This window comes from Bufo bufo, chromosome 10 (assembly GCF_905171765.1).
Source record: "Bufo bufo chromosome 10, aBufBuf1.1, whole genome shotgun sequence".
NCBI lineage: Eukaryota > Metazoa > Chordata > Amphibia > Anura > Bufonidae > Bufo > Bufo bufo.
The window spans coordinates 11101608-11121072 of NC_053398.1; the positions used below are offsets into that span (position 1 = coordinate 11101608).

The 19465-nt window shown below is 47.4% G+C and overlaps 1 protein-coding gene across 1 annotated transcript; it reads left to right on the forward strand.

Moving 5' to 3' along the window:
• The first annotated feature begins 512 nt into the window (after positions 1-512).
• API5 (apoptosis inhibitor 5) lies at positions 513-18372 on the forward strand. The gene is made up of 14 exons (XM_040410652.1): positions 513-679; positions 4965-5126; positions 6189-6282; positions 6684-6749; positions 8042-8193; positions 8453-8659; positions 9119-9223; positions 9370-9459; positions 11483-11664; positions 11749-11842; positions 13394-13450; positions 15463-15539; positions 15893-16029; positions 17091-18372. The coding sequence occupies exons 1-14, from the start codon at positions 611-613 to the stop codon at positions 17168-17170; spliced, it is 1572 nt and encodes a 523-aa protein (XP_040266586.1). The 5' UTR covers positions 513-610; the 3' UTR covers positions 17171-18372.
• The last annotated feature ends 1093 nt before the right edge of the window (positions 18373-19465 follow it).

Here is a 19465-nt window from a genome sequence, read left to right on the forward strand (position 1 = left end):
AAATGCTTGGGGCCCCAGAGATCGGGGCCCCTGCTGGCTGCTCCTCCTCAAAAATGACTAAAGGAACAGCCTATGGTGCTGCTTCAGGGGCCCCGGGGGCCTGTCCCAGCTTTAGAGGGGCCTTAGAGGTGCAATTGGGGCCCTAGAAATGGCAAATGCATCCCTAGAGCTACTCTGGGGTAATGGCGCGTCTCATGTTGGTGTCCCCCTGGTGCAGGTCACCATAACTGGAGATGGCCATGTGGATGGAAGGACCTGTCAGGCCAAGGTTAGTAAGGAACTGGTCCCAGGAAATACCCTGGGACCTGAGTGCCTTTACCCAGTTTGCTTTCTTTGCAAGGGAACTTCCCCCTCCTCAATGGTAGCACAATCATTAGTGACGTCATACAGGCTCCCAAATCGCCCGACCTCAACCTCTAGTATTAGCGTCATCAATAGACGCCCCCCGATCACGTGACTTCCGGCGGCAGTTCCTGCAGGGGCCGCTGTGGCTTTGCAGCGCTGTGATCTCGTCTTTCCCGCGCCGCCTCCTGTACAGTTGGTCTCTCTGCGCACACTGAGACTGAGGAGATTTTTATTCACGTAGAAATAGAAAATCGCCGGAGCAGACATGCCGAGTGTGGAGGAGCTGTACCGTAACTATGGCATCCTGGCCGACGCCAAGGACGACGTAAGCCAGGTAAGGGCCTTCACTCCGCCGGCACGGCTTAGCTGGGGCCCCGGCCTCTCTTTCCTCAGCTACAGTGCCTAGGCCTTTACCCCTCTGCCAGTCTAACTGCCTTGAGCGGCCTTTCTTTCCTCACCTCTCCTCCTCGCTCTCTTTTCCAGTTACCCCAGCCTTGCGTCCTGTATTTGTTAGGCCCCTGGTCCGATATTTGTCCCTGACCCTCTCTTCTCCTGTTGCCCCTGACCCTCTCCCCCCCCCCCCCCTCTCTTCTCCTGTTGCCCCTGACCCTCTCCCCCCTCTCTCTTCTCCTGTTGCCCCTGACCCCCCCCCCCTCTCTTCTCCTGTTGCCCCTGACCCTCTCCCCCCCCCCTCTCTTCTCCTGTTGCCCCTGACCCTCTCCCCCCTCTCTCTTCTCCTGTTGCCCCTGACCCTCTCCCCCCCCCCCTCTCTTCTCCTGTTGCCCCTGACCCTCTCTGTTCTCCCCCCCCCTCTCTGTTCTCCCCCCCCCTCTCTGTTCTCCCCCCCCTCTCTGTGTTCTCCCCCCCCCCCTCTCTGTGTTCTCCCCCCCCCTCTCTGTGTTCTCCCCCCCCCCCTCTCTGTGTTCCCCCCCCCCCTCTCTGTGTTCTCCCCCCCCCTCTCTGTGTTCTCCCCCCCCTCTCTGTGTTCTCCCCCCCCCCTCTCTGTGTTCTCTCCCCCCCCCCTCTCTGTGTTCTCCCCCCCTCTCTGTGTTCTCCCCCCCCTCTCTGTTCTCCCCCCCCTCTCTGTTCTCCCCCCCCCTCTCTGTTCTCCCCCCCCCCCTCTGTTCTCCCCCCCCCCTCTCTGTTCTCCCCCCCCCTCTCTGTTCTCCCCCCCCCTCTCTGTTCTCCCCCCCCCTCTCTGTTCTCCCCCCCCTCTCTGTTCTCCCCCCCCTCTCTGTTCTCCCCCCCCCTCTCTGTTCTCCCCCCCCCCTCTCTGTTCTCCCCCCCCCTCTCTGTTCTCCCCCCCCCCTCTCTGTTCTCCCCCCCCCCTCTCTGTTCTCCCCCCCTCTCTGTTCTCCCCCCCCTCTCTGTTCTCCCCCCCCCCCTCTCTGTTCTCCCCCCCCCCCTCTCTGTTCTCCCCCCCCCTCTCTGTTCTCCCCCCCCCTCTCTGTTCTCCCCCCCCCCTCTCTGTTCTCCCCCTCTCTCTCTCTGTTCTCCCCCCCCCTCTCTGTTCTCCCCCCCCTCTCTGTTCTCCCCCCCTCTCTGTTCTCCCCCCCCCTCTCTGTTCTCCCCCCCCCTCTCTGTTCTCCCCCCCCCCCTCTCTGTTCTCCCCCCCCCCCCCTCTCTGTTCTCCCCCCCCCTCTCTGTTCTCCCCCCCCCTCTCTGTTCTCCCCCCCCCTCTCTGTTCTCCCCCCCCCTCTCTCTGTTCTCCCCCCCCCTCTCTGTTCTCCCCCCCCTCTCTGTTCTCCCCCCCCTCTCTGTTCTCCCCCCCCTCTCTGTGTTCTCCCCCCCCCTCTCTGTGTTCTCCCCCCCCCCTCTCTGTGTTCTCCCCCCCCCCCTCTCTGTGTTCCCCCCCCCCCTCTCTGTGTTCTCCCCCCCCCTCTCTGTGTTCTCCCCCCCCCCTCTCTGTGTTCTCCCCCCCCCCTCTCTGTGTTCTCCCCCCCCTCTCTGTGTTCTCCCCCCCCTCTCTGTGTTCTCCCCCCCCTCTCTGTGTTCTCCCCCCCCCTCTCTGTTCTCCCCCCCCCCTCTCTGTTCTCCCCCCCCCCCTCTCTGTTCTCCCCCCCCCTCTCTGTTCTCCCCCCCCCTCTCTGTTCTCCCCCCCCCTCTCTGTTCTCCCCCTCTCTCTCTCTGTTCTCCCCCCCCTCTCTGTTCTCCCCCTCTCTCTCTCTGTTCTCCCCCTCTCTCTCTCTGTTCTCCCCCTCTCTCTCTCTGTTCTCCCCCTCTCTCTCTCTGTTCTCCCCCTCTCTCTCTCTGTTCTCCCCCCCCCTCTCTCTCTCTGTTCTCCCCCCCCCTCCCCTCTCTCTCTCCTCCCCCCCCTCTCTCTCTCTGTTCTCCCCCCCCCCCCCTCTCTCTCTGTTCTCCCCCCCTCTCTCTCTCTCTGTTCTCCCCCCCCTCTCTCTCTCTCTGTTCTCCCCCCCCCCCTCTCTCTCTCTGTTCTCCCCCCCCCCTCTCTCTCTCTCTGTTCTCCCCCCCCCCCCTCTCTCTCTCTCTCTCTGTTCTCCCCCTCTCTCTCTCTGTTCTCCCCCTCTCTCTCTCTGTTCCCCCCCCCCCCCTCTCTCTCTCTCTCTCTCTCTCTGTTCTTCTCCCCCCCCATATGTCATTGAAACATCCTAGAAAGCCTTGACCCCTATAGAGTTAGTAGTTGGGGAGAGTGGGAAGAGTGAGTGGAGGACATCCACAGCAGCCTTAGTTTCGTGACCACTTCTCCTCTATTGTCCCTAATGGTGGCAATTCTATCCATCCTTGCTTTGACAGCAGCTATGGAGAGGTCTGGAGTTTTCCAACTGGCTGCTACAGCAAGAAGGAAGAACTGGGCCAGGTAAACCTCATCCCCACAGGTCTAGCACCCAAAAGACAAACGGTGGGAAGTTTATGAAAAGTAGCGCCCAATACCTCGGTGAGGATTGAACAAATAAAGGACCAAAAGCTGAACCCGGATTTAACCTCTTCTTTACTCATTTTACTATATTTCAGTGGAGCATTTACTTGCATTGATGCTCCCCCTGCGTGATGCAGTAAAAGGCAAGGGGGAGCATCGGAGCAAGAAATGCTCTCTATATAGTACATGAGTGAAGATGAGGTTATATCCTGGTTCAGCTGGGAGCCCGGACAGCCCCTTTAAAAGTCTTCCATATTGAAGAGAGACCGTTCTAGTGATCGTTGGGGTCCGGTCTGATAATTTTTTGCGTATTCAGTGGTGAAGGCTCAATGTTTTTGTTTGGAATAATCCTTTCATAGCAGCCACATGGTATCACTGTGGATGCCATGACCCAGTGCGTCTGCTAAAGAATCCTACCCCCCGTGTGGCACCAGGCAGGGAGCCTGAACAGTAATTTTAATACTGAAGGCGGCCTCTTCAGTAAAATCTGTATGTGTCGCCTCCAGCCGCCCCTAATGGCGTGTCTGATGTTTGTTTGCACCTGCTGGAGATGGACATTTGGGTGTAAATGGAAGAACCTGTCTGGGCACCGCAAAGAGGAGGGTCCTAGGGGGGAAATACCTCCATACATACGGAGACTGTGGTTCAGAGTTAACAAGTCAGCAGTCTTGTTCTGCTTTGTCTGAGCAGAGACCTCGCTATGTCCCTTCTGCACCATCAGCGAAAAGGAATTATTAGTTTTCACAGCAAAAGATGGATAGGTCATCAATATCTAAAGCCCAATCACCTAGAGAAGCTACGGCGGGCTATACATTGTTCTGATGTGACTATGGCCATCCATGTAATGTATATACGGGCCCTGTCTGCCAGAGTAGGAGACTGATAGAGTTACTGTCTGTTCATGCTGATGTATGGGAAAACCACTCTGTAAAGCCTCATGCAGACGTCCGTGGAACACGGTCCGTGAGATACCGGACTGGCATTGCAGGAGCGCACAGCATCATTGGTTGTCTATGACACCGCGCACTCCTGCAATGCCAGTCCGGTATCTCACGGACCGTGTTCCACGGACGTCTGCATGAGGCTTTAGAGAGCTGTGTGCCCTCATAGGAGTATAATACAGGATATATGTCAGGATAAGTAATGCATGTACACAGTGACTCCACCAGCAGAATAGTGAGTGCAGCTCTGGAGTATAATACAGGATGTCACTCAGGATCAATACAGGATAAGTAATGCATGTACACAGTGACTCCACCAGCAGAATAGTGAGTGCAGCTCTGGAGTATAATACAGGATGTCACTCAGGATCAATACAGGATAAGTAATGCATGTACACAGTGACTCCACCAGCAGAATAGTGAGTGCAGCTCTGAAGTATAATACAGGATGTAACGCAGGATCAGTACACGATAAGTAATGTATGTACACAGTGACTGCACCAGCAGAATAGCGAGTGCAGCTCTGGAGTATATGCAATGTATCTACGTTTTTTAGCTTCTATGGTTAAAAGAAGCCTCTCTGCATTGTTTTCACCCAGCTGTGTTGCGGCAGCAGCTGTTTCCATTGCTCCTGGCTCAATGTCCACACTGGGCTAGAAACATCTGAACACACACAGTAATCCGCCATGATGCTGGTTATGCAGCTGTCACTTGGAGCTTGTGCTGCTGCAGTTTATGGCTTTTTACTTTCTATTCTGTAAAGTTTGTGAAGTAACTTCTTTCCCCGTTTTACTTTACAGCACAAAGCTGCATATCAGGTTATCCTGGATGGTGTGAAAGGTGGCGCAAAAGAGAAGAGGTTGGCGGCTCAGTTCATCCCCAAGTTCTTTAAACATTTTCCAGATCTTTCTGACGCTGCACTCAATGCCCAGCTGGACCTGTGTGAAGATGAGGATGTTTCGGTATGGATCCCCATCCCATGTTTTCTTTTTTGTACTAGAGCCTTCCTGTTAGGCCTCATGCACACGACTATGCCATTTTTTGCGGTCCGCAAACCGTGGATCCGCAAAAAAACGGAAGCCGCCCGTGTGCCTTCCGCAATTAACGGATCGGGCGGCCCATTGTAGACATGCCTATTTTTGTCCGCAAAACGGACAAGAATAGGACATGCTATTTTTATTTTTTTGCGGGGCCTCAGAACGGAGCAATGGATGCGGACAGCCCACGGAGTGCTGTCCGCATCTTTTGCGGCCCCATTGAAGTGAATGGGTCCCCACCCGAGCCGCAAAAACTGCGGCTCGGGTGCGGACCATAACTACGGTCGTGTGCATGAGGCCTTATACAATGAAAGTTCTGCAGCTTTTAATATTATTTACGTTTTAATAAGAATTCACCTTGGTGACCTTGAAAGAAAATGTGCAGCAGCGTCCATTGAACTTGATTAGGGCAAGATTCAAGCCTCTGGATGCAAACAAGCATGCTTTAATTCAATGACAGCAAGCAGGAATTTTACAATTAGGGAGGAATTGATTACAATTAATTTATAGAAAACACTAAAGCCTATGTAAGGTCTCTTAAAAGTGTTGTTCACACCGAGTGACTTTCTTCCTTCAACCGAACCCCCCCCCCCCCCCCCCCAATCCTGTGGCTGGACCCACTGTGGTAATCATACTTGTCTGATTCACCGCCTCTGGGATCCAGCTCCTTTTGCTCTCTCCCTAGTCAACATGTGTGACACGTGAGCACTGTGGCCAGTCATTGGCTGCAGTGGTCACATGACCTGCATCAACAGATGTCACCACAGGGAGACCCAGGATCTGCAAAGCCAGCGATGGAGCCGGAACCCAGCGGTGGGGGTCAGATAAGTAGGATTACCACTGTGTAGCCAGCCACGCTGGAGGGGTCTGAAGAAGGTTACCATGGGTGAACAACCTCTTTAAGTGAGGCTGCCAGATGTGTGGCACAGTGCTAGTATGGAGGAGTTATTAACCCCCATTTTCCTTTCTCCTCCTGTCTTTTATTAGATTCGTCGTCAAGCCATTAAAGAACTGTCGCAGTTTGCCACTGGAGAGAACCTCCCCCGTGTGGCAGACATTCTTACCCAGCTTTTGCAGTCAGGTAACACTACAAGGTCTAAATAATGAAGTATTGGCCTTCAGCTCACCAGAGCTTTTACTTTTGTGCATGGAAAATGCATCTAGGACTATACAAGAATACAGTATTTCCCGTGGCGCAAATGATTTTCTGTATGGACTGAGCTGCATCCATAGAGATTATACATGTGTCCCATTGCTACAGCACTAATCTGCAATGTCACGGCCTGATGCATGATGCTTTACTTATCCATGTGTTTTACCGCCTGTTATTAAAGGGGATGACTAGTTTTGTAGTTTATTTGTTTTACCCTTATTGAGCATCTAATGAGGAGAAAATCCTCCGTGACTTATGGAAAGGATAGAGGCTGGAAACAGGTTTAATTCCTTTCTGATTAATTTGAATCTTTTATTTCTACTTTTCAGATGACTCTGCTGAGTTCAATTTGGTGAACAATGCTTTGCTGAGCATATTCAAAATGGATGCTAAAGGTAATTGCCAATGTGTTCATCTCTGGGCAGCTTTAAACTGCATGTGTCTGAAAACTTCAAAGCAAGCAATGACCTGGCAACTTAAAAATAAGCTACTGACTAATGACAGCCTAGGTTCTCCAGTCCAGGCTGCTTAACTCTTTGATAGTCATTAGTGAGGAGCGAAGCGAGCTTTGGAGGCTACTTCCGAAGTCACTTCGTTTAAAACTTCTGAATAATACTGTACAGAGATGTCTCCGTACAGTATTAAAATGTATGGGCTCCGATGAGCCAAAGTCAGTTATTCGTGAAGTCCTGCGTGCCATAGTTGAAAAAATAAAATCCAAATACTGAAGTTAAAACGTGGAAAACTACTTTAAAGGGAACCTGTCACCGGGATTTTGTGTATAGAGCTGAGGACATGGGTTACTAGATGGCCGCTAGCACATCCGCAATACCCAGTCCCCATAGCTCTGTGTGCTTTTATGGTGTATAAAAACCGATTTGATACATATGCAAATTAACCTGAGATGAGTCAGAGCTTGAAAATATGACTCTTTGGTCACACAAGTAAGATATGACTTTTATGTTTGCATATGTATCAAATCGGTTTTTTTACACAATAAAAGCACACAGAGCTATGGGGACTGGGTATTGCAGATGTGCTAGTGGCAGTCTAGCAAGCCATGTCCTCAGCTCTATACCCAAAATCCCGGTAACAGGTTCCCTTTAAAACTTGAAACCGAACTCTGCTTCGGGTTCTGACTGGTACCTCGGAACTGAAGCAGAGTTCGGTTTTAAAGTGGTTTTCCACTTTGAAAATCAACTACTGAAGTTATTCAACTATGGCACGCACGACTTCACGATTGAAGCATTCCTTCTCGACATTTGCCTGCTCTTTAGTGGAGGTGAAGAGCTATTTATATGCAGTGATCACCTCCACAGTATGAGGACGAACGATACCTACTGCTGTTGCTCATCCTTGTACAGCAGCATTGTTTCTGGGCAACAGAGTGCTGCTTAGACACCACGATCTGCTGCTCAGAAACCATATTTTAGGTGTCCACATGAACAATTGTTTCACAGAAGCGAATGAAACTCTCATTCATTGGGTGATCTGCAGCTGCCTATCTGACATTAGTGTCCTATGGCAACCCCTTTAAGTGTGCACACCTGATAGCCCCGATTGTCCAGCATAGAGACGTCGGCAGACACATCCGGTTTTGTCATTCTTCATTCCACTACGCCTCTGAACTCCATTAAATTCAGAGTCATTGTATGGTAATAAGGCATGTTTCCTCTGTCCTGTTTAGGCACATTGGGAGGCTTGTTCAGCCAGATCCTTCAAGGAGAAGATATAGTCCGTGAGCGAGCAATTAAATTCCTCTCCTCTAAGATGAGAACCCTTCCTGAAGATGTTCTGACCAAGGATGTGGAGGATTTAATATTATCTGAATCAAAGAAGGTAACTGTACATTCACTGATAGTAATGGCGGGGTAGTCTCAGGATGGACACTGATATATAGCTAGCGTATATATCACCAAGGTACTATGGGTAACGGTGGTCATCCGAACATTGGTGGTATAGCCTAGCATTGCGTGCCACTAGCATCTGTCCTGAGGCAGACCATTAGTTTTTAGAGGTTCACACAATGCAGTTTTGCCGTCCAGGTTTTTTTTTTTTGTGTTAAATATGACTGTTGCTAATTAACTTTGTCTTTTAGGTTTTGTATGACGTCACAGGAGAAGAATTTGTTCTGTTCATGAAAATCCTTTCTTCACTGAAAAACCTACAGACAGTTAGCGGCAGACAGCAGCTGGTGGATTTGGTGTCTGAGCAAGCAGGACTGCACCAAACTCTCAACCCAGCAGACCCCGACTCTGTGGATCGCCTGCTCCAGTGTATGCGCCAGGCAGTGCCCCTGTTTTCAGTAAGTGCCCAGTGGGCCTAGGCTCTTAAAAAGAACCTGTCATGTCACAAAAAAAAAAAAACTGATACCAGACCTTTATAGCTCATTGTTCAAGTTCGGACAGAGCAGATTCAGCAGTGTGATCTTGTGGTACTTACATTTTCTCCTGAGGCCACCTTCTCTTTTGACAGCTGCCCATACTGAGGTGGACAACAAACAGCCCCTGTAAACAGGACTAGGGCTTTTTCTTCCCTTTTGCATCCTGTTCTCTCCTGTACGTCCACTGCTGCTGCTCTACTCCATGTGCCTCAGCTGTCTGAAGGCAGTTTGATTTTGGGAGATTGAGCCGCTCTGACACTGATCCTGACAGGTCCTCTAATGTAGAGTTATAACAGATTGACAGCTCGTCCAGATGTTCATCAGTCGCTTGGACGATGAGAGCAATATGTAGACTAAATTGTTCTGGGTTTTCATTTGTAGAAAAACGTCCACTCGACAAAGTTTGTGACACATTTCTGTGAGCACGTTCTGCCCATCCTGAGTACCCTGACCAGTCCAGCTGAGGGCATTGATGTCCAGTTAGAGGTAAGTAATAAATCTAAGATGGTTGTAGTTGCTTTGTCTTTATGTTCAAACACAAACTGGCTGAAAAAAAATAGTACGTAATTCCTGAAAGATAAGTCAGAATACGATGTAAGAAATAATAGTCATTCTGGGGTGTTTTCTTGCAGGTACTCAAGCTGTTGGCTGAGATGAGCTCCTTCTGTGGTGACATGGACAAATTAGAATCAAACTTGAACAAACTTTTTGATAAGTTGTTGGTATGTATTTGTCCATCTTTACATACATCTGCTTTTCTGCTTTATTACCTCTCTCTCCTAAATAACATGTTATCTGTAGGGGCATCAAAAGATGGTTATGGCTAATCGATGCCCAGTCACGAAAGTAGAAGGGGTTTTGCTATTGACTTAAATATTTGATAGCGTCGGCAGATTCCTCTGCAGTTTATAGAAGTAAAATGGCAAGTAGTGAAGATAAATGAACAATGAGACAATGAGATTCCAGCCCATCAGAGCTTACAATCTAAGTGAATAGACCTGAGCTGCAGAATTCAACACAGCCCATAGACCAGAGCGGCATTGTCTGCTAAAACTACTGGGGCACAGTGGATCCCATTATGTCAACTGGTGGGATTTGGACCCTCACTAATCGCATATTGATGGCTTATGTTAGAAATGTGAGAGGGGTTTTCCAGTATCTTTTTACTGATGACCTATCTGGATAGGTCATCAGTGCTTGGTTAGCAGAGAGAAGGGTGCAAGCATCGGTGCCTTCTCAAACAGCTGATCGGCAGGGGTTCCGATCAGATACTGATGACCTATCGAGATCTCAGAAAACCTTTTTAACCCTTTCAGCCCTGGAGTTCTTTTTCTTTTTTTTTGCATTTTCGTTTTGCGCCTTCCCAGAGCCATAACTTTTTTTTTTTTTCTGTTCACATAGCCATATAAAGGGCTTGATTTCTGCGGGACAAGTTGTACTTTCTAACGCCACCATTTAGTATTGCATATGATGTAGTGGGAAGCGGGGAAAAAATTCCAAATGGGGTGAAATTGCAAAGAAAAAGCAATTCCACCACAGTTTTAAGTTTTGTTTTTTGTTTTTTTAAATACGACGTTCGATGTACGATAAAACTGACCGGTTACTTTTTATTCTACAGGTCAGTATGAATCCGGCGATACCTTTTTATATGTATAGTTTTGATAGTGATAAAAAAAAATTAAAAAGTGGGGAAAAAAATCTTTTTTTTATTTGTCGCCATATTTTGACCCCTATAACTTTTTTTTGTAATTATGTGTACGGAGCTGTATGGGGGCTAACTTTTTGTGGGGCGATCTGAACTTTTGATTGATACCATTCTGGGGTCTGTATGACTTTTTGATCACTATTTAATTTTTTTGTTGAAAATTAAGGGACCAAAAAATCAGCCATTTGGACGCTTTTTTTCTGTTTGCCGTATGGGGAATATATTTTTATACTGTGGGCGATTTCGCACATCGCGACACCCATGATGTGTATTTTTTTTATATATTTTTTTTTTTATAGTTCCAATAGGGAACTATAACATGCAAACATCTGATTGCTATTATCATAGACTCCGATGCACTTGCATTGGAATCTGATGGTTTTACTACTTTCCTATAGAGCCCTATTACAGGCAAGGGCTCCATAGGAAATACTATGCAGCAGCCTCGTGTCATTCACAAGGACAGGGGCTGCTGCACACACGCTCTGGCTCCTCTGATCACCGCACGGGGGAGCCAGAGCATAACCGGAAGAGCGCGCTTTCTGTTTTCAGCGCGCTCAGATGCCGTGGTCAGGATTGACCACTGCATCTGAGAAGTTAAATGTCCGCGATTGGCATTACCGCCGGTTGCGGACATGAGCCGCAGGTGTCTCCTATAAAAAGCAGGCGGCCACCCACGGCTATGGCTCCCACAGGGCTCAGGAGCATGCGCCATCTTTAAAGACCCGCCCAGCGCCGTACATGTACGGCACTGGTCGTTAAGGAACATCTGTAAATACTGATATTTGCCAATATCTGTTGCACATGTTATTGGGGACTTATTTTTAGGCTGCATCTGTGTTTGTGAGCGCCAATTCATAATAATGTAAAGTGATGAAACCTGGAGCTTGTTTGTTCTTGCAGTCGGTGGGAATTTTGGCTCCCAAATCTCTACTATTAGGAAGTTCCCAAATGTAAATTGCAAGATTATAAAGCTATAGGTGGGACTTGTCTTCCCATGTCATCCTTATTGATGCGTTGTTTTAATTATTTGATGACAGGAATACATGCCACTTCCACCCGAAGAAGTAGAAAACGGAGAGAACTCTGCAAACGAGGAGCCAAAACTGCAGTTCAGTTATGTTGAATGTTTACTCTTCAGTTTCCATCAGCTTGGCAGGAAAATGCCCGACTTCCTGATCGACAAAGTCGATGCAGACAAACTGAAAGATTTCAAAATCCGGTAAGCAGGGAATAGTGAGATGTCTGCATGTACAGGGCTAAAACGGGAAGGTCACATGGTCATTTGTAAATGTTTGCTCTCTAGGCTGCAGTACTTTGCCAGAGGACTCCAGGGATACATAAGACAGCTCCGCTTGGCTCTGCAGGGAAAAACTGGGGATTCACTAAAAACAGAGGAGGTAAAAAATATTTGATTCTTCTCAGATACTGTTGCAGCAGATGTTAATTGTAATGTATGGTGAATGACAATATAACTAGTTTGGTCCTTTTAGGGTACTTCGAGGAGATATTAAAGGGGTTGTGCGAGTATTTAAGACTGATGACCTAACTTCAGGATAGGTCCTCAGTATGTGATCGGTGGGGTGGGGGTCCAGCACTCCGACGATTAGCTGTTTGAAGAGGCTGCGGCGTTCCAGTGAGCGTTGCAGCCTCCTCACAGCTTATCAAGCCCAGTGCCGTCCATTAGATAGCGGCTGTGCTTGGTATTTCAGCTCAGTGCCCTTCATTTGAATGGGACTGAGCTGCAATTAGGCCACATGACTAATAAACGTGACCACACTGCCCTAGGAAGAGGCTGTGGCGCTCATTGAGCATTGAAGTCTCTTCAGCAGCTGATTTGGTGGGGTGCCCTGAGTTGAACACCCACTGATCAGATACTGTTGATTTATCCTGAGGATAGGTTATCTGTATTAGACACTCGGACAGCATCTTTAAGACACCCCTCCACTGTCCAAACAAACACTATGAAGAGCTGATCCTGTTCTGAAGGATCTTGGACATTATTTAGAGATCTCATTGATTTAGGCTACTTTCACACCTGCGTTCGGGTGTCCGCTTGTGAGCTCCGTTTGAAGGGGCTCACAAGCGGCCCCGAACGCATCCGTCCAGCCCTAATGCATTCTGAGTGGACGCGGATCCGCTCAGAATGCATCAGTCTGGCAGCGTTCAGCCTCCGCTCAGAAAGCTGACACCTGAACGCTGCTTGCAGCGTTCGGGTGTCCGCCTGGCCGTGCGGAGGCGAGCGGATCCGTCCAGACTTACAATGTAAGTCAATGGGGACGGATCCGTTTGAAGTTGACACAGTATGGCTCAATTTTCAAACAAATCCGTCCCCCATTGTCTTTCAATGTAAAGTCTGGACGGATCCGTTCAGGCTACTTTCACACTTAGAAATTTTTTTTAAATTTTTTTAAGATTTTTTTTTTTAAACTATAATGCAGACGGATCCGTTCTGAACGGATCCAAACGTCTGCATTATAGGAGCGGATCCGTCTGTGCAGACATCAGACGGACCCGCTCTGAACGCAAGTGTGAAAGTAGCCTTACATGTGTGCTGTGTAATGCTACATTTTTCATGAGCAAAAGGATTACTTCCTTTGGGGATATGAACTGATTGTATTGGACTCCAAAAGCAGGACCACCTATCGGCTTGTTTTGAGGAGTTACTGAACTTAAAATGTTTTAGTTTTATTTTGTCGTTCTGGTTGTTGGCTTACATTTGGTTGCTCATTATGAGGTTTAATGTTTTGGTGTGGGTGACAGGTTTTCAGATTTATATATATTTATGCTACTTTTGAAACTCCTGGTCTTCTAATGGCTTCTTTGTCAGGCCTGGTGATTATGGTAACAAGTGGTCATGATATTCTGGATTTTAGGCCTATTTTAGTCTAAATACCATTACTTTAGGAGTTCTTTATCCTCCGATCGTCTCATGTTTTTTTCCATTGCAGAACAAAATCAAAGTGGTAGCCCTGAAGATAACAAACAACATTAATGTTTTGATCAAGGTAAGATTTTATGTGGATTTATCTTTTGCTCTGTGTGGGCAATTAAAAGGTCTTTACTATTGGGGTGGCATAGTGTTAAAGCCAGTCTGTCACCATGAAATTCACTGTTACACCAGGCACAGTGGGGGAGATTTATCAAAACTGGTGTAAAGGAAAACTGGATTAGTTGCCATTAGCAACCAATTAGATTGAGCCTTTCATTCTTCAGAGCTCCTTTGGAATATGGTTGCTATGGGCAACTAAGCCAGTTTTATTTTACACCAGTTTTGATAAATCTCTCCCAATGTCTTGTAGGGCTAGCTCAGTTGAATGTAATGATACCTTTCACGTTGCAATTTGTTACTGAGTTCTGGAGAAAAGGTACTTTTAATCCATATAAAAATGAGTAGTTAAGTGGGATCAGGTCACTCTGTGCACATTGCTCCTCCTGCTTCCTCTGCCTCCCTTACCACCTTCATTGACAAGGACCAGGCGAGATAACTATGCAGGAACCTGATCCTGTTCATCAAGGAGAGGGAGTGGCTGACAAGGAAGCAGGAGGACCAAGGGTGCACAGTGTGTCTTGAGCTCGCCCTTGGTGCACTTAACTGCTCATTTTGCATATGCATTAACAAAAAAATCTGAAATGAAGCAACAGATTGCTTAGTGAAAGGTAGGGATCGACCGATATTGATTTTTTAGGGCCGATACCGATAATTTGTGAACTTTCAGGCCGATAGCCGATAATTTATACCGATATTCTGGGAATTTTCATTTTTGAGAAAAAAATATTTCCTACACAAATCTGCTGAAAATTAATGTTTATTGTTAACGTGTGTTTTTTATTTTTTTTGTAAATCTTTTTCATTTATACTTTTGTGTGTGTGTTTTTTTTTATTTATTTTTTTTACTAACTTTTAGCCCCCTTAGGGACTAGAACCCTTGTCCTATTCACCCTGATAGATCTCTATCAGGGTGAATAGGAGCTCACACTGTCCCTGCTGCCTTGTGCTCTGTGCACACAGCAGCATGGAGCTTACCATGGCAGCCAGGGCTTCAATAGCGTCCTGGCTGCCATGGTAACCGATCGGAGCCCCAGGATTACACAGCTGGGGCTCCGATCGGAGGAGGAGGGGAGAGGGGATCCTGTGGCCACTGCCACCAATGATTAATACTGGGTGGGGGGGGGGGGGGCGCACTGCGCCACCAATGTTTTTACTATTGGGATAGGGTGGGGGGTGCACTGCGCCACCAATGATTAATACTGGGGGGCTTGGGGGGGGGGGGGGGCGCACTGCGCCACCAATGAAGATAAGTCTCTCAATCATTCATATCCAGGAGGCGGGAGTTGGCTGCAGAATCACATAGCCGGCTCCCGACCTCTATGAGCGGTAGCGGCGATCCGCGGCACCTAAAGGGTTAACTACCGCAGATCGTAGCTACCGCTCATAGAGGTCGGGAGCCGGCTATGTGATTCTGCAGCTCCCGCCTCCTGTATATGAATGAATGAAAGGCTTATCTTCATTGGTGGCGCAGCGGCCACAGCCCTGCCCCTTCTCTTGTACTCCTTCCTCTCATTGGCGGCAGCGGCAGCAGCATCACAGGGGGAGGGAGACACTGCTTCCTTCTCCCCTGTGCTGCGGAGGGAACACAGAGAGCGCTGAGAGCAGCGCGTTCTGTGTTCCCAATACGTTATCGGAATATCGGCAAAATAGATGCCGATACCGATAATGTTGAAAATCCTCAATATCGGCCGATAATATCGGCCAAACCGATAATCGGTCGATCCCTAGTGAAAGGTATTCGGCTGAGCTGGTCCTACAAGACATTGTGCCTGGTTTAACAGTGAATTTCCTGGTGACAGACTTTAATTTTGTCTACATGAAATTGTTTTCTTTGCTTTTCATGGAAAACAGAGACAAGATATCAGCTAGGATATAGTCTAAATATTTTCCTCCTAGTTGATTATTTGTGTGTAATTAATTACCTGAACGAAGTGACATGTACTTATAATTGAATTTCTTCATATGCAGGATCTGTTCCATAACCCTCCATCCTACAAGAGCACCGTCACACTGTCGTGGAAACCAGTCCAGAAGACCGACGTTGGGTGAGTGTGGCAGATTGCTTTATCCTATACTGTGCTCTGTTTCTGTGGCCACAACATGTTGTGTTATGGGTGGATGACTGACTGAAATGGGGCTTTCCTTATTCTGACAAATTCCTTCTATTCTTCTGTCTGTTTGTTTTTATGCTGCTTGTTCCTGAATTGGGACTATGTACATCCGTAGCGTAAGGCCATAATAGCAACTTATAAGTGCCCATAAAAAAATTCTGCCAAAATTATTTTGGAAGCCCAGTTAATAGACAGGACAATTAAACCACAACATGTGTAAAATTGCTGAAAAAGCAGACACTTTAGATCCTACATGTGAGATATTGACAATATTTTCTACATTTTAGGCAAAAAAGGTCAGGTGAAGACACGTCTTCTAGTTCTCCTCCCAAAAAACCTATTCCAGGACCAAAGAGGGATTCCAGACAGATCTATAACCCTCCAAGTGGGAAATACAGCGGAAGCTTGGGAAATTTCTCTTATGGTGAGCATCATTTGTAAACGTACAATTCTATGTACATTGGGCTGTACCATCATTAAATATCATGTTCATTGTATTGATCATATATGAACCACATTTGCATTTTAGAGACTTAGTCCAGTAAAGTTATGACATTAACTTATCTAGTATGGCGCCACCTGGTGTTCAGCGTGTAGCAGTGGACATGTCCATCTACTGAGCTGTGTGCTGGACACACATGCTCAGTCACTCTCCTAACAGCCTGGTCTCTGCATAGTGATCCTCTGTTCACTGCAGCTAATACAAAGTGTTTTCTGCCCTGCTGGTGACGAAAGATGTGTTCAGCCAACAGACAAGCATTTTCTTTGTCAGCTGAACTGCAGCACAGTTACACAGGCTAATTACTGAGCAAGACCATTCCCATGAAGTCTCGCTCCTGATTATCGGCCTGAATGTAAAGTGGCCCTTTTATACATTAAATGGGATTTTTAGAGATTATTATTTTATTTTTTTAAACTGATCGGTGGGGGGTCTGACACCCTGGACCCCCACCTGTCAGCTGTTTAAGAAGTTACCAGCGCTGGCAGTAGCTTCAATGGGGCCAAGCTGCGCCTAGGCTATATGACCAATGAACGTAACATCACATGGCCTAGGCAAAGCTGCGAGAAAGCCGCGGCACCAGAGCCTTCTCAATCAGCTGATCGGTAGGGGTCCTGCCTGAGTGTCAGACCCCACTGATCACATACCGATGACTTATCCAGAGGATAGCTCATGAGTAAAAAAAAAACACAGAAAACCCCATTTCAGGTAGGCCAATCTGGCTAGGATCTGGACAGAATGGAGCTTTTCAGTCATACAACCAGATCCTATCTGGATTCTGTGCCCCCGCATTGATCATGGTGGTTACAGGGTGAGGGGGGGGGGCAAAAGGATAGCTGTTCAGAGCCTATCATGGATATCTTATGCAAGAAGGGCTCCCTAATACATCAGATGTGGTATATAAATCTTGAAAAATTGTCTTGTGGCACCATGAGGATGACACTAATGTATTATCTTACTAACCATTTCATGTTTGAATTTTGCAGAACAGAGAGGAGGATTCCGTGGAGGCCGGGGGCGAGGTTGGGGAGGACGTGGGAATCGCAGTGGAGACAATGTTTATTGATGTGGACCCACAAACATAAGACCTGCAGTAATCCCTGCAGTTGGGCTGGACTGCTGACCACCTTCCAACGGCAACAGACTTTGACATGAAGCGTTTAAGCGTTCTTTCTACCTTTGTATGTACCTACTGTTTTTTGTATTCAGACGTTGCTGCAGCTTCACCCATGAGTCAGACACTGCACATCCAGGATCCTGAACTGCTTCCTATGTGCAGATCTTCTACCAGAGCTCTAGCGTATACCTTATGGGTCGAAGACTTTCAAGTGAACGTTCCAGTTGGTGTAGACATCATAGTTCATGAATCTCCAAGGCTGCAGAAATCCTTTTGAAGCCCAGACGGAGCAATGGTTTTAATTTCTGAGCCCGTAGTTAACATTTTCCGTTCATTGCCAAAGTATGCCTTCATGCCAAGGATCTCTGCATGTCTGAGTGCATAAGGTATTAGACGCCTCTTTCCATTTCCATTTTTGGTTTGGTCCAATAGATATTATTTTTTTTTTTGTTATTTATTCTTACACAGTAAAGCTGCGGCACTACAGCGGGTTTAATTTTTGTCTCCTTTTTGTTTTGCTTTTATCTCATCCCCTGAAGCAAATGTTCTGTATACTGTTACCCCCATGGCTGTGCGTACGAGAGCTTGGAAGTATTTCTTTCCCTTCCTACTTGTCATTTGTGTCATAGAAAACCGTTTAACTGCTGTGTGATGATTTTGTCTTTTTAATCGGGGGGGGTTTGTCAATAGCCGTTTTCTCTGCAGTAGATTTCAATTTTACACCAGTGTTCAGATTTGTGCAGCACCATAAACGCTCATGACTTATTCCTGAAGCTACTGCAAACTTTTTTTTTTAATCTGACGAGCATTAAAATGTCTTCACTGCAAGTTCGAATGTCCTTTGCAATGGATTTCCTCCAAAAGACTATGGTCATCTGTTGGAGAATATTTTTTATTATTGATTTACTTTTTTTTTTTTTTAGGGCTGAAACTTTTTTTAGTTTTTTTCCCCCCTAGATTTTGCTTAATTTGGCTTCTTGTTTCACTTATCAGCTGCGCAATGCTGTCCTGTGATAAATCCATTAGGCTGGCTGTTTGATGGCTCTATCTGCAGCCCCTCTCTCTCTTTCTTTCTTTTTTTTCCCTCGAGTGAAATTCTAAGCAGATGTATGGCCAAATCAAAGATCAATAAATCTGGTAATTAAAAAAAATAAAGGCTCCAAAGCTAATCACTAAAAGCTTTTAAAGTGTCACAGAAATTGTAAAGGAAGTTTGACTTTGCAGTGAAGACCGGTTTAATGCTCCTGCAGGATCCACGGGAGGTCTAGGTGCCAGACATGATAACCCTAAGGCTGGGTTTAGACCTGAGCGTTTTACAGCGCGTTTCTACGCGCTGTAAAACACTCAACAGGCAAGAACCAATGTTTCCCTATGGGAAGGGTTCTCACCTGGGTGTTTTACAGCGCGTACGATCGTGCTGTAAAACGGCCGACGCTCAAACAAGTTCTTGAGCTTCTTTGGGGCGTCTTGTCGTGCGTTCCCGTACATAGACTTCAGCGGGAACGCGCGTTCGCTTGTTCCGGAGCCGCGTCTGTACACGCGCATACAGAGCGCTCCATCCCGAACGCTCAGGTCTGAACCCAGCCTTAGGATAGATTGATACAGGCAGGGTCTCCGTATGTAGGTAATAGGAATACGTTGAAAACTGTAAGCTCCACTTCTCCTTGTGAACCGGGATACTGTCGGCCACGGTAAAGCTAGGGTTTCCTGGCTAAATTAGGGACAGTTATCTAGGACAGACTAACAATGTGTTACTGCAAGTGGGGATAAGGGGAACACCAAGTAAATAAACAGCAACAGCTAAACAGACTAGGCCCCAAAGCTAGGGAGGAGGGAATGGTAACCTCCTAGCAATCCCTGAGCCTCTCCCTGACTGCTGACAGTATGAGCAAGTCCTGATGGTGAACAAACTCATACGCTGGAACCTAAGCCCGGCTGACACTGAAGCAAACCCTAACATAGGGAGCGGGGAATGAGACAGCCAGTACCTTCCACCGTGAAGGGACCAGCGTCTCCCTGAGACCTAGAAGCAACACACGCACAAAGGGCAGAACAGGAGGACTTGGCTTGAGAGGAGCGGGAAGTAGAGGATCCACAAACAACCAGTATAGAACTCCAGGAGGAAAATGTCAGCAGTAAGAGGCGGACTAAAATAGAGCCTCTTAAACAGCTAACGAGCAGAACCTGTGGAGAGGTGGGATCCTGCCCACAACAACAAACAGAAGGGAAACCCAGAAAGACCTG